Source organism: Rattus norvegicus, chromosome 2 (genome assembly GCF_021556685.1).
Source record: "Rattus norvegicus strain SHRSP/BbbUtx chromosome 2, alternate assembly SHRSP_T2T, whole genome shotgun sequence".
Lineage (NCBI taxonomy): Eukaryota > Metazoa > Chordata > Mammalia > Rodentia > Muridae > Rattus > Rattus norvegicus.
This window is the reverse complement of record NC_141535.1, coordinates 150899154-150925544: the sequence shown is the minus strand read 5'-3', so window position 1 is coordinate 150925544 and position 26391 is coordinate 150899154. Positions and strand designations below refer to the sequence as shown.

Genomic DNA, 26391 nt, shown 5'->3' with positions numbered 1-26391 from the left:
CATGTTTTTCAGTCTCCTGGGTTATTTACTAAATCAAGCAAAATTGTCATTAGATAAAGCAGAGGAAGTATCTAGTTCATAGCATCCCAGAACAAACAAGTGATAGACATAGTGTTGGGAGTGAAAGGCCTTGGAGAGGAGCTGCTTATGTAGAAGGCTGTGCAGAAAATAATGGAATTCTTTCCACTCTCAGTGAGACTCCTTTAGTATCCTTTGGATGAAACGTTGAACACGTAAAGGCATTATTTTTCCAGTGCATTGCCTAGTCCTGGTAACAATGAGAATTCTGCACAGTTAAATGAAGAGTGGGGCTAGACTCAGGGGAGAAAACCCATAGGTCTGATGATATCACTGAAGCTCACTCTGCAGCTGCTAATCATCAGATAAACACCTCAATTGTAGAACAGAGGTTTAGTGGAAAACTCTAGTACATAGGAAGAGCAGTAAGATTTTTTTTTTAAATTATTTTATCTTTTATTTTTTTTTTTAATTAACTTGAGTATTTCTTATATACATTTCGAGTGTTATTCCCTTTCCCGGTTTCCGGGCAAACATCCCCCTCCCCCCTCCCCTTCCTTATGGGTGTTCCCCTCCCAACCCTCCCCCCATTGCCGCCCTCCCCCCATAGACTAGTTCACTGTGGGTTCAGTCTTAGCAGGACCCAGGGCTTCCCCTTCCACTGGTGCTCTTACTAGGATATTCATTGCTACCTATGGGGTCAGAGTCCAGGGTCAGTCCATGTATAGTCTTTAGGTAGTGGCTTAGTCCCTGGAAGCTCTGGTTGCTTGTCATTGTTGTACTTTTGGGGTCTCGAGCCCCTTCAAGCTCTTCCAGTTCTTTCTCTGATTCCTTCAATAGGGGACCTATTCTCAGTTCAGTGGTTTGCTGCTGGCATTCGCCTCTATATTTGCTGTATTCTGGCTGTGTCTCTCAGGAGCGATCTACATCCGGCTCCTGTCGGTCTGCACTTCTTTGCTTCATCCATCTTGTCTAATTGGGTGGCTGTATATGTATGGGCCACATGTGGGGCAGGCTCTGAATGGGTGTTCCTTCAGTCTCTGTTTTAATCTTTGCCTCTCCCTTCCCTGCCAAGGGTATTCTTTTTCCTCATTTAAAGAAGGAGTGAAGCATTCACATTTTGATCATCCGTCTTGAGTTTCGTTTGTTCTAGGGATCTAGGGTAATTCAAGCATTTGGGCTAATAGCCACTTATCAATGAGTGCATACCATGTATGTCTTTCTGTGATTGGGTTAGCTCACTCAGGATGATATTTTCCAGTTCCAACCATTTGCCTACGAATTTCATAAACTCGTTGTTTTTGATAGCTGAGTAATATTCCATTGTGTAGATGTACCACATTTTCTGTATCCATTCCTCTGTTGAAGGGCATCTGGGTTCTTTCCAGCTTCTGGCTATTATAAATAAGGCTGCGATGAACATAGTGGAGCACGTGTCTCTTTTATATGTTGAGGCATCTTTTGGGTATATGCCCAAGAGAGGTATAGCTGGATCCTCAGGCAGTTCAATGTCCAATTTTCTGAGGAACCTCCAGACTGATTTCCAGAATGGTTTTACCAGTCTGCAATCCCACCAACAATGGAGGAGTGTTCCTCTTTCTCCACATCCTCGCCAGCATCTGCTGTCACCTGAGTTTTTGATCTTAGCCAATCGCACTGGTGTGAGGTGAAATCTCAGGGTTGTTTTGATTTGCATTTCCCTTATGACTAAAGATGTTGAACATTTCTTTAGGTGTTTCTCCGCCATTCGGCATTCCTCAGCTGTGAATTCTTTGTTTAGCTCTGAACCCCATTTTTTAATAGGGTTATTTGTTTCCCTGCGGTCTAACTTCTTGAGTTCTTTGTATATTTTGGAAATAAGGCCTCTATCTGTTGTAGGATTGGTAAAGATCTTTTCCCAATCTGTTGGTTGCTGTTTTGTCCTAACCACAGTGTCCTTTGCCTTACAGAAGCTTTGCAGTTTTATGAGATCCCATTTGTCGATTCTTGATCTTAGAGCATAAGCCATTGGTGTTTTGTTCAGGAAATTTTTTCCAGTGCCCATGTGTTCCAGATGCTTCCCTAGTTTTTCTTCTATTAGTTTGAGTGTGTCTGGTTTGATGTGGAGGTCCTTGATCCACTTGGACTTAAGCTTTGTACAGGGTGATAAGGATGGATCGATCTGCATTCTTCTACATGTTGCCCTCCAGTTGAACCAGCACCATTTGCTGAAAATACTATCTTTTTTCCATTGGATGGTTTTGGCTCCTTTGTCAAAAATCAAGTGACCATAGGTGTGTGGGTTCATTTCTGGGTCTTCAATTCTATTCCATTGGTCTATCTGTCTGTCTCTGTACCAATACCATGCAGTTTTTATCACTATTGCTCTGTAATACTGCTTGAGTTCAGGGATAGTGATTCCCCCTGAAGTCCTTTTATTGTTGAGGATAGCTTTAGCTATCCTAGGTTTTTTGTTATTCCAGATGAATTTGCAAATTGTTCTGTCTAACTCTTTGAAGAATTGGATTGGTATTTTGATGGGGATTGCATTGAATCTGTAGATTGCTTTTGGTAAAATGGCCATTTTTACCATATTAATCCTGCCAATCCATGAGCATGGGAGATCTTTCCATCTTCTGAGGTCTTCTTCAATTTCTTTCCTCAGTGTCTTGAAGTTCTTATTGTACAGATCTTTTACTTGCTTGGTTAAAGTCACACCGAGGTACTTTATATTATTTGGGTCTATTATGAAGGGTGTCGTTTCCCTAATTTCTTTCTCGGCTTGTTTCTCTTTTGTATAGAGGAAGGCAACTGATTTATTTGAGTTAATTTTATACCCAGCCACTTTGCTGAAGTTGTTTATCAGCTTTAGTAGTTCTCTGGTGGAACTTTTGGGATCACTTAAATATACTATCATGTCATCTGCAAATAGTGATATTTTGACCTCTTCTTTTCCGATCTGTATCCCTTTGATCTCCTTTTGTTGTCTGATTGCTCTGGCTAGAACTTCAAGAACTATATTGAATAAGTAGGGAGAGAGTGGGCAGCCTTGTCTAGTCCCTGATTTTAGTGGGATTGCTTCAAGTTTCTCTCCATTTAGTTTAATGTTAGCAACTGGTTTGCTGTATATGGCTTTTACTATGTTTAGGTATGGGCCTTGAATTCCTATTCTTTCCAGGACTTTTATCATGAAGGGGTGTTGAATTTTGTCAAATGCTTTCTCAGCATCTAATGAAATGATCATGTGGTTCTGTTCTTTCAGTTTGTTTATATAATGGATCACGTTGATGGTTTTCCGTATATTAAACCATCCCTGCATGCCTGGGATGAAGCCTACTTGATCATGGTGGATGATTGTTTTGATGTGCTCTTGAATTCGGTTTGCCAGAATTTTATTGAGTATTTTTGCGTCGATATTCATAAGGGAAATTGGTCTGAAGTTCTCTTTCTTTGTTGTGTCTTTGTGTGGTTTAGGTATAAGAGTAATTGTGGCTTCATAGAAGGAATTCGGTAGGGCTCCATCTGTTTCAATTTTGTGGAATAGTTTGGATAATATTGGTATGAGGTCTTCTATGAAGGTTTGATAGAATTCTGCACTAAACCCGTCTGGACCTGGGCTCTTTTTGGTTGGGAGACCTTTAATGACTGCTTCTATTTCCTTAGGAGTTATGGGGTTGTTTAACTGGTTTATCTGTTCCTGATTTAACTTCGATACCTGGTATCTGTCTAGGAAATTGTCCATTTCCTGAAGATTTTCAAATTTTGTTGAATATAGGTTTTTATAGTAAGATCTGATGATTTTTTGAATTTCCTCCGAATCTGTAGTTATGTCTCCCTTTTCATTTCTGATTTTGTTAATTTGGACACACTCTCTGTGTCCTCTCGTTAGTCTGGCTAAGGGTTTATCTATCTTGTTGATTTTCTCAAAGAACCAACTTTTGGTTCTGTTGATTCTTTCTATGGTCCTTTTTGTTTCTACTTGGTTGATTTCAGCTCTGAGTTTGATTATTTCCTGCCTTCTACTCCTCCTGGGTGTATTTGCTTCTTTTTGTTCTAGAGCTTTTAGGTGTGCTGTCAAGCTGCTGACATATGCTCTTTCCTGTTTCTTTCTGCAGGCACTCAGCGCTATGAGTTTTCCTCTTAGCACAGCTTTCATTGTGTCCCATAAGTTTGAGTATGTTGTATCTTCATTTTCATTAAATTCTAAAAAGTTTTTAATTTCTTTCTTTATTTCTTCCTTGACCAGGTTATCATTGAGTAGAGCATTGTTCAATTTCCACGTATATGTGGGCATTCTTCCCTTATTGTTATTGAAGACCAGTTTTAGGCCGTGGTGGTCCGATAGCACGCATGGGATTATTTCTATCTTTCTGTACCTGTTGAGGCCCGTTTTTTGACCAATTATATGGTCAATTTTGGAGAAAGTACCATGAGGAGCTGAGAAGAAGGTATATCCTTTTGCTTTAGGATAGAATGTTCTATAAATATCCGTTAAGTCCATTTGGCTCATGACTTCTCTTAGTCTGTCGACATCACTGTTTAATTTCTGTTTCCATGATCTGTCCATTGATGAGAGTGGGGTGTTGAAATCTCCCACTATTATTGTGTGAGGTGCAATGTGTGTTTTGAGCTTTAGTAAGGTTTCTTTTACGTATGTAGGTGCCCTTGTATTTGGGGCATAGATATTTAGGATTGAGAGTTCATCTTGGTGGATTTTTCCTTTGATGAATATGAAGTGTCCTTCCTTATCTTTTTTGATGACTTTTAGTTGGAAATTGATTTTATTTGATATTAGAATGGCTACTCCAGCTTGCTTCTTCTGACCATTTGCTTGGAAAGTTGTTTTCCAGCCTTTCACTCTGAGGTAGTGTCTGTCTTTGTCTCTGAGGTGTGTTTCCTGTAGGCAGCAGAATGCAGGGTCCTCGTTGCGTATCCAGTTTGTTAATCTATGTCTTTTTATTGGGGAGTTGAGGCCATTGATATTGAGAGATATTAAGGAATAGTGATTATTGTTTCCCTTTATATTCATATTTGGATGTGAGGTTATGTTTGTGTGCTTTCATTCTCTTTGTTTTGTTGCCAAGACGATTAGTTTCTTGCTTCTTCTAGGGTATAGCTTGCCTCCTTATGTTGGGCTTTACCATTTATTATCCTTTGTAGTGCTGGATTTGTAGAAAGATATTGTGTAAATTTGGTTTTGTCATGGAATATCTTGGTTTCTCCATCAATGTTAATTGAGAGTTTTGCTGGATACAGTAACCTGGGCTGGCATTTGTGTTCTCTTAGTGTCTGTATGACATCAGTCCAGGATCTTCTGGCCTTCATAGTTTCTGGCGAGAAGTCTGGTGTGATTCTGATAGGTCTCCCTTTATATGTTACTTGACCTTTTTCCCTTACTGCTTTTAATATTCTTTCTTTATTTTGTGCGTTTGGTGTTTTGACAATTATGTGACGGGAGGTGTTTCTTTTCTGGTCCAATCTATTTGGAGTTCTGTAGGCTTCTTGTATTCCTATGGGTATCTCTTTTTTTAGGTTAGGGAAGTTTTCCTCTATGATTTTGTTGAAGATATTTACTGGTCCTTTGAGCTGGGAGTCTTCACTCTCTTCTATACCTATTATCCTTAGGTTTGATCTTCTCATTGAGTCCTGGATTTCCTGTATGTTTTGGACCAGTAGCTTTTTCTGCTTTACATTATCTTTGACAGTTGAGTCAATGATTTCTATGGAATCTTCTGCTCCTGAGATTCTCTCTTCCATCTCTTGTATTCTGTTGGTGAAGCTTGTATCTACAGCTCCTTGTCTCTTCTTTTGGTTTTCTATATCCAGGGTTGTTTCCATGTGTTCTTTCTTGATTGCTTCTATTTCCATTTTTAATTCCTTCATCTGTTTGATTGTGTTTTCCTGGAATTCTTTCAGGGATTTTTGCCATTCCTCTCTGTAGGCTTCTACTTGTTTATTAATGATTTCCTGTGTTTACCTAAGTGTGTTCATGTCTTTCTTGAAGTCCTCCAGCATCATGATCAAATATGATTTTGAAACTAGATCTTGCTTTTCTGGTGTGTTTGGATATTCCATGTTTGTTTTGGTGGGAGAATTGGGCTCCGATGATGGCATGCAGTCTTGGTTTCTGTTGCTTGGGTTCCTGCGCTTGCCTCTCGCCATCAGATTATCTCTAGTGTTACTTTGTTCTGCTATTTCTGACAGTGGCTAGACTGACCTATAAGCCTGTGTGTCAGGAGTGCTGTAGACCTGTTTTCCTCTCTTTCAGTCAGTTATGGGGACAGTGTGTTCTGCTTTCGGGCGTGTAGTTTTTCCTCTCTACAGGTCTTCAGCTGTTCCTGTGGGCCTGTGTCTTGAGTTCACCAGGCAGCTTTCTTGCAGCAGAAAATTTGGTCTTACCTGTGGTCCCGAGGCTCAGGTTCGCTCGTGGGGTGCTGCCCAGGGGCTCTCTGCAGCGGCAGCAACCAGGAAGACCTGTGCTGCCCCTTCCGGGAGCTTCAGTGCACCAGGGTTCCAGATGGTCTTTGGCTTTTTCCTCTGGCGTCCGAGATGTGTGTGCAGGGAGCAGTCTCTTCTGGTTTCCCAGGCTTGTCTGCCTCTCTGAAGGTTTAGCTCTCCCTCCCACGGGATTTGGGTGCAGAGAACTGTTTATCCGGTCTGTTTCCTTCAGGGTCCGGCGGTGTCTCTGGCAGGGGTCCTGCCGCTCCTGGGCCCTCCCCCACGGGAGCCCAGAGGCCTTATACAGTTTCCTCTTGGGCCAGGGATGTGGGCAGGGGTGAGCAGTGTTGGTGGTCTCTTCCGCTCTGCAGCCTCAGGAGTGCCCACCTGACCAGGCGGTTGGGTCTCTCTCTCACCGGGTCTGGGAGCAGAGAGCTGCTGCGGGCCGGGATCCGCGGGTGTGGGACTTCCGGTAAACACAGAACGTGCCCGGTTCTAGAGAAATTCTGCTTCCGTGTGTCCCAAGCTCACCAGGCAGCTTTCTTGCAGCAGAAAATTTGGTCTTACCTGTGGTCTCGAGGCTCAAGTTCGCTCGTGGGGTGCTGCCCAGGGGCTCTCAGCAGCGGCAGCAACCAGGAAGACCTGTGCTGCCCCTTCCGGGAGCTTCAGTGCACCAGGGTTCCAGATGGTCTTTGGCTTTTTCCTCTGGCGTCCGAGATGTGTGTGCAGGGAGCAGTCTCTTCTGGTTTCCCAGGCCTGTCTGCCTCTCTGAAGGTTTAGCTCTCCCTCCCACGGGATTTGGGTGCAGAGAACTGTTTATCCGGTCTGTTTCCTTCAGGGTCCGGCGGTGTCTGTGCTCTTATTTTCGAGCAGTAAGATTTAACTAGAACTCACAGTCATCAGCTAGCGCACTAGAGAAAACCGCTTGTATAGCTATCTGTGAACTCAACTGATGAATCAGTCAGGAATCCCAGACAAGAGTCATACTTGTTCACAGATTTTTTGGAGATGATACTTCTTGTTAAACTGAGATGTGACCCTATTTTTAGTAATGGAAAATATGAAGAAAAAAATAAACTCACAAATGAATATTCAGTGGGACTGATGGGGAAGGGCTTGGGGGAGGGGAGATAAAGGGTGATAGAGGAGAGGCTCCCAGCTCCAGCATCAGTGTATAATAGACATCAGGTGATCATCAGCTAGAACCTCATTCAGCAAGCATCACATTTGAGTAGAAAGAATATGTGGAATGAAAGTCTTGAACACCTCTCTCTAGACAAGGCATTCTTGGACCCTACAGTGGATGAGGTTGGACAGTGATAGCACTTTCTTCTCTAGAGTGAGAAGTTTGTATTGGTTGGGGGTCTCCAGAGAAACACTGCCATCAAGAGATCTATAGATGCATATATAGACTGATGATGAGAAATTTATTTTCATGGTTACAGAAGCCAAGGGATGAAGGAGAATCAATGGAATTTCTTAGGAGTGCTAAGTCCAAATACCGAAGAACCAAATAGCTATTGTTGTAGATGTTCAAGTCTACAAGCAGTGAGGCAGAAGTAGCTGTCTTCAGTGTGTGGGAAGGTTCACGTTTTTGTTCTATTTAGGTTTACAATTTACTGGATGATGATCAACACATTAGAGAGAGCAACCTTCTTTTCAAAAGTCAATATCACCCTCAAAGAAATCTTCTTAGGCATATTCAAAATAATGCTCAACCAAAATCTGCACGGATAGTGAATCCCTATGAGGACAATGCCCCAGATGGTTTTAGTAAAGAAAGGACAGAAATGGCAAGAAGACTGTGGCTGGGTAGTATGACCGAATAGTTCCTGCACCGGAGACTATGGCATATTTGTCTTCCAGTAAACAACAGAATCTTATTTGTTACTTTCTTAATTAACAACTCATTTATTCAACCAATATTTATTTGTTTCTATACTTAATGTTAGCTTCTGAAAAGTGCAACAATCAGCCCTACAGATGAAATTATACTCTAGTGGGAGAGGTATACAACCCAGAAATAAACAAGGAGGACGGCTAAGAGGGAGGAAAGAAGGCTCTGATTTAATGAATCTCATAAACAAGTTCTGGTGACAGTTAAGCTCAGAGAAATATCCCAGGTGCTGGTCTTATACAATGGTCACTTCAGGAGCAATCTTAGCTGCTTCAGAGCCCTAAGAGCTTCCAGTTTTAGAGTGCTGTGTGATTCCAAAAGCTGTGTGGCTCACTGAAGGGTTGGAGCCCTTTGAAATCTGAAGAGCATGGTCAACGAGCTGCACATTCCATGCCCACACTGCACAAGTGTCAAAGCTTCCGTCACACTCAAATTAAGAGGAACATTATGGAGGGAAAAAATGATGAACAGTAATTGAGCCAGGGGGTTGGGGATTTAGCTTAGTGGTAGAGCGCTTACCTAGGGAGCGCAATGCCCTGGGTTCGGTCCCCAGCTCCAAAAAAAAAAAAAAAAAAAAAGAACCAAATAATTGAGCCAGGATCACTTGCCTAGAAGCATTCCAGGACCCCTGTCTCCTGGGTTCCTGTTTCTCCTCTAGGAGAGCTCTGGTATCTCCAGCTAGAATCTATTCTTTTCCATTCTAGACAGCTCTCTTTGTCTTCTGCTTTATCCTTTAGGGTTGTTTCCTGGCTCCACTCATTTGTGGGCCTGTTCAGAAAGCCTGCATAACCTTGAGGTAACTGTGTAACTGTGTTTGACAGTCCTTACCTTAAGGCCCTCCATGTCCTGTTAGTGTTTCCCCTGCCCCGTTTCCTGAACTGTCTGGTGCCTCTTCTCCATACACAGACCACCAGCACCACCTCTCTGAGGAGGATGTACTGTAGTAGATGAAGCAGATGGCTGAATTCATTTGACTTCATTTGCCTAAGGTCAGTATTGACTTTAAAGACATTTCGGCTTTAGTTCTAAGTTCCAGATGAAAACATGACAGACCTCCTCTGGCAACAGTGGTCTTTACCACATGACAGTAGCCTAACTAGCAGGCTTGCAGAGAGACAGTGATTTGTAGCATCATGGAGTCATCTCTGAACCAGTACAGCTCAATGGTCTCTGCACTATAGTTAATTTTCACTGAACTGCAGTGGCCTGAAAACAGACCCAACAGACAGGACAACACAATAGTGTGTAGTCTAACACCAGATCCTTTCAAGTAGAATGTAAAAGTTCCACCAGAAGCATTCCTAGGTTGCTTTACAGAATCGGAATGCAGATGGTAGGATAAAATAGGCCATTGATGTACATTTTACTGAAGTTGGTAACTGTCGTAATTTCTGTCAATTTGACACACATCTAGACATACCTAAGAAGAAAGATTTGCCTCCACAGACTGGCTTATGGGAATGTCTGAGGAACATGTTCTTGATTGGTGACTGATGTGGGCAAGTCCAGCCCACTAGCAGTGTCATGCCAGGGCAGGTGCGTGTACACTGTAAAAGATAACTGGGTAACACAAGAGAGTGAGCGAGTAAGCAGTATTCCTCCATGACCTCTGCTTTAGATCCTGCCTCAGCTTCACTCCATGACGGACAGTAACCTGTAAGCCAAATAAATCCTTTTCTTCCCATGTTTCTTTTGTTTCTATTCTTTTTTTTTTCGGAGCTGGGGACCGAACCCAGGGCCTTGTGCTTGCTAGGCAAGCGCTCTACCACTGAGCCAAATCCCCAACCCCCCATGTTTCTTTTGATCAGTGTTTTTTAAGTTACATATGGCAAACTATGATAGTACTTGTTCAGGACTATATACAGGAATACAGACTCTGTAGGAACTATTGAAGGACAGAAGGCCATGTAACTTACTCTCAAAAGTTTGAGAAAACAAATAAGGCAGAGGATGTGGGACCGTGAACAGTGTTTAAAACAAATAGAGCAATAACATTTGTGTTAAGAGCAAAGGGCTACAAGTACTTCTCTATTATTCTTGCATGTTTTCTGTAGTTTGAAGTTACTTTCAAATAAAAAGATCAAAGCAAACAGAACCAAAATGACCTGAGACCGACACACACAGCAAAATATTCTCCAAAGGAATGCCGTTATCATGGTTGATCCTTATTGTTAACTTGTTTTGAGCTGTAATCACCTTAGAACACACCATTGGGTGTGTTAGAGAGAATTTCCAGAGAGGCTTAACTGAAGAAGGCATACTAGCACTGTGAATGGGCATCGTTCCATGGACTGAACCAAAGGGAAGAAAGGTGCAGGCTAAGTATTTGTGTCTCCCTGCTTCCTGACACTGGATGCCACATGACCAACTGCTTCATGTTCCTGCTCCACAGCCTTAACTGAGTGTTCATGTGCCATGATAGACCATATTCATAGTCTGTCAGCAAAAATAAACCCATTCTTTCTTAAGATTCTTTCATCAGATATTTTTGTTATGTCAGTAAAATTGAAGTAACAAATATAGGTTGGAATGAAAGGTCTGCTTTCACCCCTACGTCAGCTACACTTAGGAGTTGGTACCATAGACTATTTGCTCTGTAAAACACGCAACTGATCGTTTTGCAAAATAACAATAGCAGATCTACTCTAGGGGCTATGACCTCCTTGACCACAGGCTTTTTTGAAAAGGACTTCAGTACCAATGATGAAATTTCCAGCTGTTGAGCAGGCCACACACACAATCAGACTGTGTGTGGTTAGTTATCTCATAACAGCTATGCATACCACCGTTATAGCAGTTGGCATCTCTTATATATTAGGTCACTATTATAGTATGCATGATCCAGATCTGGGTAACAATACTAATGTCATTTTCTCCCTGAAGCCTAAATAGCATCTTCTGGCACCATGAAAGCTACATACCAAGGAAAAGGTATCCTGGTTTGTTTGAAATTGATTTCTTTGTTTTCTGCAGTCAAAATGCATTATGGCGTTGTAATAGTTTAAATGAAAATGGCCACCATAGGCTCATATATGTGAATGCTTAGTCATTAGGGAGTAGTACTACTTGAGAAGGATTAGGAGGCGTGGCTTTGTTGGATAGCATGTGTTACTCTGAGGTTTCAAAAGCCCAAGCCAGATCCCATGTCTCTCTTTCTGCTTCCTTGAGGATCCAGATGTAGAACTCTTAGCTACTTCTTCAGTACCATGTCTGCCTGGATGCTACCAGGCTTCCTGCCATGATTGATGATAATGGACTAAACCTCTGAAAGTGTGAGCAATTCCCAACTAAATGCTTTCTTTTATAGGAGTTGCCATGGTCATGGTGCCCCTTAAAAATGATAGAACAATGACTAAGGCAGATGTCTTCATTAAGAGTGTCATTGTAGCTATGGTGAGTAACCAAGGACAATGAGGATAATCTATATTGGTTTGGAAACATTTGGGGCCTATCTAACAAAAAACTTGTTAAGGAATTAATTATCTCATGTCTTACACTATGAATTTTATTAATAGGCCATATCTTTAGGGGAGCAGCACTTTGCAGAATAGGTTTCTTTAATTTTATAAAGATATGTTTACTGAATACTAAGTATCTGTAATGTTTTTCATACTTTTTTGTTGTTAATAACCCATGGTTCCTTCCTCTCCTTCATGTGCTCCACTTGAGCCTTTAACTACCAGATTACTCCTTCTTCTTTTACACCATACTTAGTCTACTATTCCTCCAACTATATTTTTAATTGGGTTATAAGAGACTAGGCTTCCATGGGGCTTCTCATATACCTTCCTTTTGGTTAACCCTCTACCTGCGTATCTTGATTTTTTTCATGTACTCCTGTCCTTCTTCCTGCATAAGCTTTCCCATGCCCAGTATCACTTGCATACTTTCTTTTCATGTGTAACCAACCTTCCTTTAACATGGCCCTTCCCCAAAGTCCTTTCCCAGCATCCAGACTTGTGCTCCAGTTTAATACACAGAGGGAGAACACGTTGCATTTGTCTTTCTGCACCTGAGACACCTTATTCAGTGTTTTCTTTCTGCTGATGCTGTTGTTGCTGCTTCATCCATTTACCTGCAAATTTCAGGATTTCACCTTTCTTTACAGGTGAGTAATATGCCATTGTGTTTATGTGCCTCATTTCTCTTATTCATCCATCTGCGGATAGATATATTGATTTCATTTCTAAACTATTGTAGTGTGTCAATGGAGTAGAATCAGCCGTTGTTAGTTTGCTAAATGACGATGCTCTCAAATTGCCTTCTTAATATTTATGGTTACACTTATAAACCCGGACCTTTTTCAGTCTCGGACAGAGAAGCGTCTTTTGGTAGAAAATAACAGTCAATGCAGAGATGAATAATTAGTTAAAGTGGCAAGAATAAGAGACAGGATGTTTAATCTGCATGGGATATCTCTAGCATCTCTGCCAAGTTTCAAAGAACATTGTGGAAGAGAAGGCAGAAAGAATGGAAAAGACAGAGACTGGGAAAGAGTGCTGGGAAAGGCTTTTCCACATGCTATTGCACTCGTGAACTCACAGCAGCCATGGCTGTCTGCGCAAGACCTGCATAAGATCAAGCCAGTCAAACCCCAGCTTAGCTGGAGGAAGAGCTCTCAAGACCTTACTCCTTACTGAGATAGCTGCTCAGAGAGGCAAAACCATTCTTTTTTGAGCTGTTTTGTTTTGTGTTTTCTTTTGTTTTGTTTTGTTTTTTTTTTTACCACTAAGAAGGTGTTTCATGATCCAGTGCTTGGCTCCATATGCACGCCCATGTGGGAGCACTAATTGGACTCAGGGAGTAATAGAAAAAGAGAAGAAAGGTGGGGGAGGGAGATGAAAATGGGAGAGGATGCGTTGAAGGAAATAGAGGGAGTTGAAAGATATAAATTCAGGGAGTGGATGTGATGCTATTGTATTGTTTATGTGTATGGAATTCCCAAGAATCAAAAATTTTAAAAATTAGAATAAAACTTTTAACTGTGTTAGGCTATCATAGACCTGCTATTGTATCTGGGCTTTTTAGAAACCCAGGAATATGCCAGACATAATCTGTTGCTTTTTTTTCCTCACTATGAAAAATGTCCTGGTGACACAATCAGGTAACTCTATTGATTCTGAAGGAAACAGCCTGCTAGCTTCATTACAAGGCATGAAAAAAGCCTCCTTTTCTTTGTGAAATAGCGCACTCTACTGACATTCACAAGCACTGCAGGGAAATTTAGAAGTTTTTTGGGGCGGGGAGGCAGTGGATATAATCTTTTGGTCGCTCTGTGGTCAAGAAAATCAGGTTTCAAAATTCAACGACCTCCATAAGAGAAAACACGATTCGTGTAACTCAGTCCTATTCTTAAGCCTTGAATCTCTGATATTTTCATCAAGGCGACCTTTACCCTAGAAAATCACAGTGGACATTTCAAAACAAACTGGAATTTCAGCTCTCAATATTCCAAGCTGCAATCATGCTCAGTTTCTGGAGCATTTCTTATTTAAAGCGACACTGCCAAACCGTATTTGTTTTAGAATGTCTGTTCCACTCTCTAGGCAATAAGCGGGCTGTTCAGCACAGCACTTTGCTCTGTCTTTCAGGTCCACTACCAGCAGCCTATTCGCATTTTAAATCACATACATTCTGAGCCTCATCCATCTCAGTGCCATCTCTAGCCCTCCAGAAATGTTGCAGGAGAGACACAGCCTGAGGCTCAGGGAAATCAGCACAGGCCCCAGGACTGACCCAAATTAGACCGGCCTAAAATAAATCATGTCAGCGTGTCTTAATATGACTCCTGCACAAGCAGCATTTTCTAGGCTATTGTTTTTTAGACATGGCCATAGCTACTTTAAGCAGGTCGGAATGTGCCAAGCATCCCAGAGAAAGAACAGGTTATGGGAACACGTAAAGAAATGTATGCAATATGGGGGTACTGGGAGAAGAATGGTAAGTTCTATTTTAATACGAAATAATGGTCTTTGTACCCAGGACCTCAGCCCCGTAATCTTGTGGAAAGCAGAACGGATTACCTTCCTGGTGCCTTCTATAAGCCCTCAATGAGGATGTTATTTTCCCATAAGGGTTTGTTCCTTTTGTTTTATAGACTAGGAGGTTACATGAGAATCAGAAATGGGGAGAGACTGAGCCTGTGTGTAAATCCTGTGTGAGGCTATTATAGTGTCCTTATGTATGGCAGAGCACTCCCCCTACCCCTGAGAGGTGTTTAGAGTGAAAAGTGCTTCCCACTGCTCTTTAGAATGTTTATTTTGAGGTCAGTGAAGACCAACAGCCAACAAATACCCTCAAACTCGAACATATCTGATAAAAGGTCCTTGCTCGGTGAGGTGGCCCTGACTTCACTTCCCCTTTCTTCAGCCCCCTTTGGTCACGGGGTGTGCGGTCAGTGTCAAACACTATGCATGTTTTCACCTTGGGGGCTGCCTATCAACATAGACCTCGTGTTTCTTATCCTCTCTTCTTGTTTTTAGGCCAAAACTGTTTCCATCTGCCTTCCTGTTTCCATCTTCCTGTTTCCATCTGCCTTCTAAAAACTTTGTGTAGTTCCCCTTAGCTGACTCAGTGTGAAGAATTCTCTGAGATGTCTCCAGTCTGACAATCCTGTCAGACACTGGGGAAACTAGCAGGGGAGGAACTTGAGCTGCTGGGAGTTTGGGTCACGTTCATCTTATTTCCTCTTAAATATTTTTATTCTAAGCACATTAGTCAAGGCACTAAAAGCATAGTATTGATAATAGGTACCATCGTATTACAACCATTTGGAGAACAAGTTAGCTCAAAGTTTAATTTGACTGAATGATAATTCACGTGTTAAGCGAAGACATGACCAAAAAAAATAGCACTTTCTCAGTGTTTTCTAAAGATCTACTGCAATAAAGAAGCAATGAATTTGTAAATGCCAATGAGGGAGAAATAGCAAGTGAGCTCAGGTTTGTGTAAGATTTACTTTGTTACTTTGTTGTATAAGCTTTAATAATTATGGCGTTACTACTCTCTGTCCATTTTTAAAAGAGAATTAACACATGTCTCTTTTCATCCTTTCAAGTCAAGGCAGAAGCAGTGACTGAAGTTTATAGTCCCATTACATAGGAGGCAGGATTTTTTTTTTTTACCATGAATTTGAATCTGAAGACAATAGAGAGTCTCCAATCCCACTTGGAGTAATGTGAGAGGCCCTGTCTACTTGCCAACAATAAACATAAATACGGAAATTCCCCACCTCTCGAGTTTAAACAGAATTAACTAGTCAGCATTGGAACAAACGCCATGATAGGCTCACAGAAATATCTAAGAGGGAGCCCAGTGTTTGCAAATGTGTGACCTGCTGCTGTGATGTGGAGTTAGTCTGCTTTTCAGATGGTGAATTTGGGACTCAGCAAAGATAATCAGATAACCTTAATGTCTAATACGAAAGAAAATAAGGAGCTAAAGCACTGTTCATGTTCTGATTAGATGTTCTGATTTGCTCTTTGATATTTTTAATGATTCCCAACTTCTGACTGGATGCTCCTCAACTAAGAACACAAACGTTTTGCAGGATTATAAAACAGAGAAGCTCTAATCCTCATTCTCATGGTGGGGTTAGAATAATTTCGATAAGAAATACACACACTCAACTAGCTTATATAAAGAAAAGATCAGCCCGTGCTGTGAGAGAGAAGGGAAAACCTAAGTGTCAGGATCACCAAGGCAATGGGGTTGAATATGAATCTTCGGGGTGAAACACTGAGCAGAGGCAGAGGCTCAGTGGTTCAGGGAGGGGAGCGGAGGGTCAGTGTGCAGAGGGATAGGACAGGAGCAGGAGCTGAGCAGAGCCTGGAAAGGCAGACAGAGTGGAATGGTGCATCTGCAGGAGCTGTGTGTGTGTATGTATGTGTTTGTGCATGTACGTGTGTGTGAGTGTGCATGTGCATGCATGTGTGTGAGTGTGCATATACGTGTGATTGTGTGATGTATGATAGGAGCTGGAAGCACAAGAAAGCACTGGACTGTGACTTAATGGGCAGGAGACTAGTCCTCGCGGTGTTGCTGGCTGGAAATGTCACTTGAATCAATAGTAAACCTCTCCCAACCTTGATTTCAGTTTCAAGAGATGGGAAGAGATTATCTCCAAAGTTTGCCCCATATCTAAGCAGGATCCCCTGTCTCGTCCCTTTTTTCATTACCGTCTCCCTACCTTTAGTACAAGGCTATTGACACATTGTACCATTGGCTAGAAATCAACACTGTTTTTATTCTGCTTTGTATCTAAGAAGCCCAAACAAGCTTTGCCATTGGGAACAAGGGGATGGATGTGGAAAGGGAGCAAGGGAAAGAGGGAAGGACTGAGGGAGGGATGTGGAGAGACTGAGTTTGTATGATTACTATTTGAAACTGACCAATACACTTTGGATTAAACCCATACTGTTTCTCCCTTTGCTTCGGCTGACCTATCATTTGCAGTGCGGCCATCTAATAACATTAGGGTTCCATAGGCAAGGGTTCCAGAACCCTCAGGGCTGTGCTTGGTGTAGGATGCTGTTGAGGACACCATTCATTAGACACAAAGCACCTCAGGAATGTCACTCTCCACACTTCTGATTAGGAAGCAGGAGCTGCCATTGAGAAGGTGGCCTGTCTCCTCCTCCAGAAACTATAAAGGCTCCACTTCTGTCTTTGGGATTTGATGCTGTTGGAAGTCCAGAACCAGATTAAGGTCAATGTTTTACAGCTCTTCTGACCTGTCTGAAGCGTGTCCTCTCCCTTTGCTGAGTCTTTCTGTTCTTTTAGTCTTTCTTGGGCTGATATTTTTCTTCCTATTTTAAATTAATTTTTACCTTCTTGGATTGTATGCATTTGGCCTCCTTAAATATCTCTGAAAACATGGCTTAAAATAAATATAGATGAATAACCTGTACAGCTGAAAGGGTGACTCTTGGGACCCATAGTCAGCAAACCACAGACCACTGGCAAAATCCATTACATCCCTGTTTTTTGCATGACCCATAAGCTAAAAATGTTTTTTTAATGACATAAGAGAAAATATGAAGAATATCTGTGATGTGCTAAAATCGTATAAAATTTAAGTTTCTTTGCCAATAGTTATGTTGAGAAATATGTCTAGTATTTTATGCATCATTTTATGTATGTATGTATGTATGTATGTATGTATGTATGTATGTATGTATGTATGTACGTATGCATGTATTTATTTATAGAGACAGAGTATTTCGTTTTGTTTTGGGTTTTTTTTTTGTTTGTTTTCACAACAAAGTTTCTCTCTGTAACCTTGGCATTCCTAAAGCTTGATTTGTAGTCAAGACTGGCTTCAAGTTCACAGAGCTCCATCTGCTTCTTCCTCCCAAGGGATGGGACTAAAAGCATGCACTACCACTGTTAAGCTTATTTATGTATTATTTATGGCTACTCTCCCCTACCACAGGAGAAGTAGGATGTATAACCAAGGCAAACCAGGCCCTCAAGCTTAAGATATGTACTCCATAACAGGAAGCTTGCTGACTTCTGGGTTAGCATCCTCCTGCCATTATGAGGACAAATCAATTCCTTAAAACTAGTAATCTGTGGCTCCTTAACAGTCTGGGTGTGTCTTGAGCGATGTTCAAACCTGCTCTTCAGTATACTTTGTTTAATATTGACTCAGCTGTGTGTTTACTGCCTTTCTCAGAATTAATGTAACAGAAGTGGATAATGCAGAGCCTCTTAGAAATGAAGACTTCAGAGAATTCTAGGCTGAAAGAAGGACCCGCATGCCAACTTGATACTCTGTTCTCAGACACTTCCCTCCCGTTTCTTTTCAGTTTATATGTGTGTTTGCATATTTACTGATGTACCCCCCCTTTGCTGGTCAAGTTTAGTTAGAAATTGTAGCAAGTCTCTATGGGAACACAACAGAACACACCCTCGCAGATGGTAGCAGGACCTCAACAGCTGGCCCTAGACTGGAGGCTGCAATGGCATTGCCCAATTTAGGAAGAAGAGAGCAGCCTTCCTAACTCTCAGACTGCAGGGCTCCGAGGATCATCGTGGGAATCTGCCCTGCACACTGCAATGGTGCAGCATTTCCTTGCCTTTTGTTTCTGAGAATGATCTCTCATGATGTCAGCTGCTGGGCTTTCATCTTTGCCCACCCCCAAGGCTGACAAACAGATGCTATAGGGGAACTGGGAAGAAAACGTGAATGGAATGTTTGTCTACTGTGTGTTAGGCATCCAATACATCATCTCAAGATCGATATCTCAGTTCTCAAACTGGCAGAGATGAGATATGACTTCTCTTCTGCTTAATGCCAAGGTTTTACCCCTTCCTACTACATATGAAATGGAATGATATCTTTCAAGATGAAGGGACAAAGTCAAACAAGGATCTCTTCACACAGTCATTGTCCTTTCCCACACTTTTTACTCTGGGTGGAAATGTCATAATAAGTAAAAGTCTGGACATCACCATGCCTCAACCATCTATATAAGAAATGAAGGGAAAAGCCAAGTTGAAGAGGAACCAAGTGTCATTGTCCTCTTCCCTAAAATTCCCTCTCTGACAGTTAAACTAAATTTCTAAGTAAGGTTAATTAATTGGTGTCTTGAAAGAAGAAATGAGGCACTGTTGAAATTGGGGGGAGTGCAGTGAAGCATGCATTGGGAGATTTGTCATTAAAGAGCAAATTCATCATGATTCAAAGTCTTGACTGGTTCACAGAGTCACTAATAAGTTTAACTTTGCTTTCCTTTCCTCAAAATCATAAAATGTAGTAAAAGGTCCTTGGATATCCCATTTCTTAGAAGAGTGTGATCTAGGATTATAGGCGTCTGCCCAAGAACCTTGTCTACACAAGGGCTCAAATCCACAAAAGTCCATCCATCCCTCTTCTACACCAGCCCTTCATTATATAAGCCATCTGTGTAGAACACATTGCTCTCCAGAGAGAAGCCACAGTATTGCAAATTGCTTTATTAATAAAATTAGCTAGCAAATGAGAGCAGCGGCTACTCTACTAAAATAGATTAGAGTTGGACAATGAAACCATTGGGGATAATTTGTACATGGAAAAAACTCACCCCGAGAATGCCAACTTTTGATGTTCACTAGAACAAGCATCCTTACAGAGGCTAAGCTCACTCACTTTTTGCTTTCAGTTGCCCTGTCCTTCCAAGTGATTTGTAATCAGCCTGCAGACTCTGGAAGAGGAAGGCCTTGTGTATAGGCTCAGCAGCCTCTGGCTGACTTACAGATGGCCAGGACGAATTACTTTAAAAACAAATGATGCATTCTCAGAGCACTTGATAAATACTCACTCCACTTCATACCAAGAGAGAAAAATAACCTCTGTCTTTCATTAACAAATTGAATGCCCAGCGCAGAATAGGGGATTCATCTTAGATTGTGTTGGTAAAAAGCTCTGTCATTTCAAGGAGAACTCAAACTAGTTTGTTACCCCACATGATCTAATGAAGGTGACAGTGGAAGCCTGTGCACCATTGGAAAGCATTCAGCTCAACTTGATAAACTGCCCTAAGAAGACTGGAGTCCACATTCTTCATTTCAAGATGTCCAATCACCTGAATCCTCACATCCAAAGCTATTTCTACTGGCAGCACATAGACTTCCTTTCATGGGGGATTGCAGGGACTTCACAAGTGTGCTTGACTTTCTTTTGCGTAACCCTTTAAGCAAAGAGAAAGACAATTTAAAGCAAACCAAAGCAGACAAAAGAACTCGGAAGGAAGTCCCATTGCATCTGTTCTCCTCTTCCTTTTAATATCTTGTCATGCTATTTCAATCTATATTCTTTACAATTTCTGGTTGGATTTTATTGCAATGAACAGTACCTGTATGCCATGCCTGTCTTCGCCTTGGTGGTTTCCTGCAATGAAACTCCATGGATGCGTAGAAACCTCTCCAGGCATTTCCATTCTGTAGCCCCACTTGGTTTAACAGGCCAGCAGGCTCCGTGAGGCTGAGTCTTGGTCACTGTTAGGTGCCGTCGGCATTTTAAAGCTGATTCACTGGATTTGGGCAGACCCAGCTTTGGACTGGGGATGTCTGCACAGGCAGGTTTATAAAGATGCATGGTTCTAAAGCCCAGAGACACAACGTTCACAGCTCTTAGCTTTAAGACTGCCCGAGACTAACTCAGGCTATCTAGATTTGGTTGGTCCCTAAAAGGAGTCAGCTTCTTTCTTTAGATCTCCCTTCTTATTCTTTTAATCTGAGCAGGCACCCATGTCCCCCAGAAAGGTTCTTGGTTGTGTGCCTCTGCCAAGGCTTGGGCAGAAAAGAGACTGATGGGAGCCAACAGCCTTTCTCTTTTTAAAAGTCTCAGAGTCAAACGTAAGACAACTATGTATTGGCTCTAGGGAAAAATAAGGTCATGTTTTCCCATGTCTTTCTATTTAGGTTCAAGAAATATTTTGGTAGGATACCAGCCAGATCTGTTACCATAAAGTCTTGGGAATGATTTATAAATGCATCAGTATTCCTCTGTAAATCTTCAAATACTTTATAAACAAATAATTTTTTATATTAGTGGCAGGAGTCATTTGGGTGAAATGCCCATTAACTCTTTCTTTTTCAGTCGTTTCTGTCAAGTGATAAGAAAAAAAATCAATGAAGCGTAGATAAGAAACAGAAGACTCATGCAAATACGGACAAGGATGTTTTTTTAAAAAGCCTAGGAGGAAGGATAGAGATTTCAATAGATGGAGCAACTGGATACTTCTAAGGATAACTGAACAACAAAACAAAACCAGAGAAAGAAGGCATGTAAATCTGGACTGGAGAGATGGCCCAGCAGTGGAAAGAGCTTACTCTCTTACAGGGGACCCAGGTTTGGTTGCTAGTATCACACTGGGAGGTTCACAACCACTTGAAATCCCAGCTCCAAGGGAGTCTGACGCCACAGGCCCACGCACTCATGTTCACACGCCTGTACAGATATACACACATAATAATTTTTAAAGCAAAGGTAAGTGAATCCCAGCCTTAAGTCTTACATTTATATAAGCATTAACTCAAAATGAATCATGAACCAAAAGTACGTTTGAATGTAAAAAAGCAGGAGAAAATTATTTTTTCCACGCACTTATTTATCATTCCTTTGTATCTCTGTGTGCATGCAAGCGCAGGTGTAAGGACAGCTGGCAAGAGTTGGTGCTCTCCAACTTGTTTGCTGTAGGGGTCAAACTTAGCTCTTAGGTTCTGGCAGCACGCACCATCTTTCTGGTCCAACAGGAGGAAATCTTTAGTTGAGTGAAGAATTCTTAGATTTGTCACCAAAATCACAATCCAAGGAAAGAAGATCACTCAAAGTCGATTGGCTCAGCATGAAAAATAATTACTCTGGGCCTGCACGGTGACACAGCAACAGGGACATGTTTGTAAGCCTGATGACCTGATTTTGATTCCCCGGAACCCACAAAGGGGAAGGGGAGAACCAACTCCACAAACTACTGTCTGATGTCTGCACTCAGACTGTGGTAGATGCTGTGTTATAGCCAGTCCATACCACACTCCACCATGCCATGCACAAAACACTAAACAAGAAAATCAACTATGTGCTTTTGACTTCTTCCCTCAGCTCTGTGCACCTCCCATGGTATCCAGCACTCTTTATTCTGTTTTCCCGGGGTTAGAAACCTACAGCTTCAAATCCCTCACTGAAAGGTATCTCCAAGGCTTCTAGTTCTTAGCTACTGTAAATAACTGACCTAGGCAGGAAAGAATTCAGTCAGTCCTTCCCTTTGCTCTGAACCTCCTGGCCGATCATGCCTTTGACTCATTGGATATTGCATCCACGAATATGGGAAATAGAGTTGTTGATTTCTACTGGGAACACAGAGTTCAGCTTGAGGATGTGTTTTTGGTTGAGTTTGGTGTGCTGGATCATTTTATGTCAACTCGACACAAGCTGAAGTTATTTGAGAAGGAACCTCAATGAAGAAAATGCCTCCATAAGATCTGGCTATATGCAAGCCTTTAGGGCATTTTCTCAATTAATGATTAAGTGGGGAGGGTGCAGCCTATTGTGGGTGGTGCTAGCCTGGGTCTGGTGGTCCTGAGTTCTATAAGAAAGCAGGCTGAGCAAATCGTGAGCGCAAGCCAATAAGCAGCACCTTTGCATGGGCTCTGTGTCAGCTCCTGCCTCCAGGTTCCTGCTCTGTGTGAGTTCCTGTCCTGACCTTCCATCAGGAAGAGCAACACAGAAATGTATGTCAAATAAACTATTTCTGCCCCAACTTGCTTTTTAGATTTTTTTTTTTGTATTTCCTAGCAGCAATTAAAACCCTAAGACATTTGGTGATGACCCTGGCCTGACATGGTGTTTCTAACAAGATTTCCATATCTACCATTGGGTTTTGTTGCAGAAATAACAGCTTTGAAGATCTCTCTCTAGCTTGGCTTGAACTGTGTGGCCGTTTCCAGTGTGAGTCCTGCGCAGGATCAGCTGAGCTGCTTTCAGCACCCGAGAGACTCTTCTATGCTGCTCTGTTAATATTAAAGATCTTCAGGCTTCCTCTCTTAAGAGAGGCCATTCGATTTCTTCTCCTTTTGCTTCTACTTCCAGGAAGATATTCTGGGCCCGCAGTGCCTCAGGCTTTCTGGTTTCACTTGAGGAAAACTGACAAACCCACCCTGCCCCTTGGGCCCCTGGCTTCTGGACATCACTGTGTTCTTTCTGAGGCAGCACTGTATATACCAAACCCTCCATCATTCAGAGCATTTCCAGTGCCTCTGATGAGGGAACTTTCTTCGGTAGCTGTCAGTCACCAGAAATCTCTTTTATCTATGTTTCTGATGGAAAAGATCTCTATGTCAAGGCATGTACAGCTGACAACTGTAGCATCATAGGCCTTCAGATCTGCTGACTGGCTGTAGTAGCCTACAGTAGGGCATATAGTAAGAAAAGCTTTTCACTGTAACTTATTGCCAAAATGAGGAACGTTGTTAATTTGCAAGTGATCATTGAAGACGCCAAGCTGGAGTTCAAACCTTTTTTTTTTAAAGGAGATTATAAGGCATTACAGAGGTATTTTTGAGATGGTTCAGTGTGGATCTGGCACTTTTTTTCCCTTTACTTTTAGTGGAGGCAAATCAGAAATACTGAAGGAAAAGAAAAGAACTAGGAATATTTTGTTTATGATATGACTCAAAAGTGCCTAGCCCTCTGCACTTTACTACTGTGGGAAGCACAGAGTTCCGAAGTGCCATTTAAGAGTGTTAGGAACCCCTTTCTGCATGTACCCATCTTCACTGTCTAGTCAGTCAGCACTTCAAGGGGAGACTGATATCTACCACAAGTGTGTTACATCCATACACATAGTTAGCAATGGTTTGCTCACCTTAATTGTGAGCTCTATTCAGTCTAGCCCCTTTCTTGTCTTAGAAGTCAAAGCTCTGGATTCCAGGGAGAAATAAAAGATCACAAAATCCTGAAAGACCAAGAAAGAAACCACATGGTAGGACAAAATTTCAGAGACGTTGGGATTCTCACGCAAAGTTGCCTCTCTGTTTCCATCACATAACGACGAGCACTGTTCACATTTAACTGTGGGGCTATAAATGTGGTTCCTGCTCTAGTGGGAGCACTAGAGGCAGTGGAAGTCTCCCTCAAAGAAGAATTACAGGTAAAATGGGGAAAGGGGGTTGTTCCTAGAACAAGGAGTTTGTACCTCTTTTCTGTTTCATCCCCGCACTACATTGATCAAACCAGAACCTCCATTAAGTTGCCTGGACTCGTCCTCCCTTCCACCTGCCTCTCAAACACTCCATCTGGCACCCACGCCATGGGGTAATCTGGGACTCTAGGGTTGACTGCAAAACCCAGCAAGACCTGTACAAATGCCTGAATACCATCAGAGAGCATCTCCTAAGTCTACGGAAGATTTCTATTAGGTTCAGAAGATGAAGTTATTCCTAGCCAAGCTGAGACCACTCTGATACTCCATTCAGAAACCAATATCAAGTGGCCCCAAGACTAAAAACCAAGCACTAGTCAGCTGGTCCACAACCTGACAAATTGGGGTAATAGCAAATAATAATCTAAACAACTACTTTCAACAAAGGGGAGTCTAGATATCCACATCAAGAAATGCCACCAAAGACCTAATTCCAGGTGTGTGAATAAGCTAAATCAGTTTATGTATTTAAATATCCAAGGCTTACTTGTGTGTGTGTGTGTGTGTGTGTGTGTGTGTGTGTGTGTGTGTGTGTATGTGTTATTTTTTGAGACAGTTTTCATTGCTGAACTAGAACTAACTAATTCTGATAGGTTGGCTGGTCAGCATATCCTAGGGATCTTGCTCCCGTCTCTACCTCCTCAGTGCTAGAATACAAGCATACCTCATGCTCTTGCAACAAGCACTTTATTAACTATGTCCCCAGTCCCCAGGCTGACTCTTGAAATGTCCTTTTACTGTATCATAATTATAAATGTTTAGCTACTGAACATAACATTGTTCCAAGGCAATAGTACATGAAAATAAATCAGCTGAAAAGTCCCAGGTCTGCTATGAATGAGAAATAGGTAATTCCCTTTGCCAGATTCTGATGAAATGCTCTATTGGGTGGGACATTTACAAAATCTAAATAAAAGTGGTATGCCATCAACATTTTGGAAAACTGAGTTCTAAATGTTTGGCTTCTCTGAAATCTCTAAGGGTTCCTCCAGATAAAATCTGTGGTGACTCCAGGACCTGGCACTCTTCTAGACAGAGTCATGTTATTACACAGAGGAAGGACTGAGTTAGTTTATGAGTGACTTTCTCTAATTTTGCTGGGTGGAATACAGTCAAGAATCAACTGATCTATCTGTCTGTCTATCTATCTGTCTATCTATCTGTCTATCTATCTATCTATCTATCTATCTATCTATCATCTATCTATCTATCTATCTATCTATCTATCTATCTATCTATCAGCTCTACCTTTTTTCTTTTTTTTCTATTTTTATTCTTCAAGGCAGAGTTTCTCTGTGTATCCCTGGCTGTTCTGAACTCACTTTATAGACCAGGCTGGGCTACAAACTCAGACATCCACCTGCCTTTGCTTTCTGAGATTAAAAGTGGGTATCACTATTCCTGGCCTAATAGTCTTTCTTTAACATAATTTAAGCATGTCTGACTTCCTTGTTTCCTATTCCTCACCCAAGTAAAGTCAGAATATTAGATGCAAAGAGCCATTAGGGCCAGGCATTCTAATATCTGCAAGAAAAGTCACCATCTTAAAAAAAAAAAAAAAGGCAACAGAGGAGTGGGGGTTGGGGAGGTAGTGCAGAAACCAAAATCCAAAGTTCCAGTAACAAATGCTTCTACTTATTTCCAAGGCATATCCCATACAGTTTAAACAAGCCCAGGGTACTTTTAATCCTTTTAAAATAGTAATATATTACAATAAAAATCATCTAACATAAAATACATTGTCTTAAATTAAATGGTTTAGTGGCTATAGTGTATTGACAATGTTCTATAGCCACTCCTCTATCTTCCAGAAAACCTCTTCCACTCATCTGAAGTAAAGTGTCACAGATGATAATCAGCTTCTTCTATTTACTCTCAAAACTCCAGAAAACACCACAATCTTCAGTGTGCCAGGGTAGATTTACTTGTTTTGATATTTTGTCCAAATAGAATCATAGGTGGTCTGACAATTTGCATCTGGTTTCTTTTACTTACCTGAGTGCTCTGGAGGTCCACCTATGTTATTACTCATCCTATTAAGAAAATTAAGCTAATCACAGAGAGACCGATATAGATACACAACACGACATGAGAGTAGAAGTAAAACTGTCTAAGGGGACTATCCAAGTCATGAGGAATAATATGTTAGACATACAATATGCATATGTGCAAACCCATAGAAACATCAATGAACTAAAATTAAAATGTTTTAGAAAATAGCTAGGGGCAGAATTATAGGGTGATCTGAGAAATCTACATTTAACCTGAGAAACTGCCACACTGTTTTTCATGAGGAACAAACCATTTTACATTCAAGACTCAAACAAGGTTTCAAATCTCAGTGCAACTCTGGCAGCAGCTCTTTGTGTGGTACGC

The 26391-nt window shown here is 41.5% G+C and overlaps 1 protein-coding gene across 2 annotated transcripts in view; it reads right to left on the bottom strand.

Annotated features, from left to right (window-relative positions):
- Kcnab1 (potassium voltage-gated channel subfamily A regulatory beta subunit 1) overlaps nucleotides 1–26391 on the bottom strand; it is a 456882-nt gene that overhangs the window by 409115 nt on the left and 21376 nt on the right. The window contains exon 1 of one of the 2 annotated variants that reach the window (XM_087621137.1): nucleotides 20170–20624. The exons of the other annotated variant lie outside the window; for it this stretch is intronic. Within the exon in view, the coding sequence (XP_087477263.1) occupies nucleotides 20170–20411 (242 nt within the window). The 5' untranslated portion in view covers nucleotides 20412–20624. Of the gene's footprint in view, nucleotides 1–20169; nucleotides 20625–26391 lie in introns of those variants that run through there. 2 annotated transcript variants of the gene reach the window in all.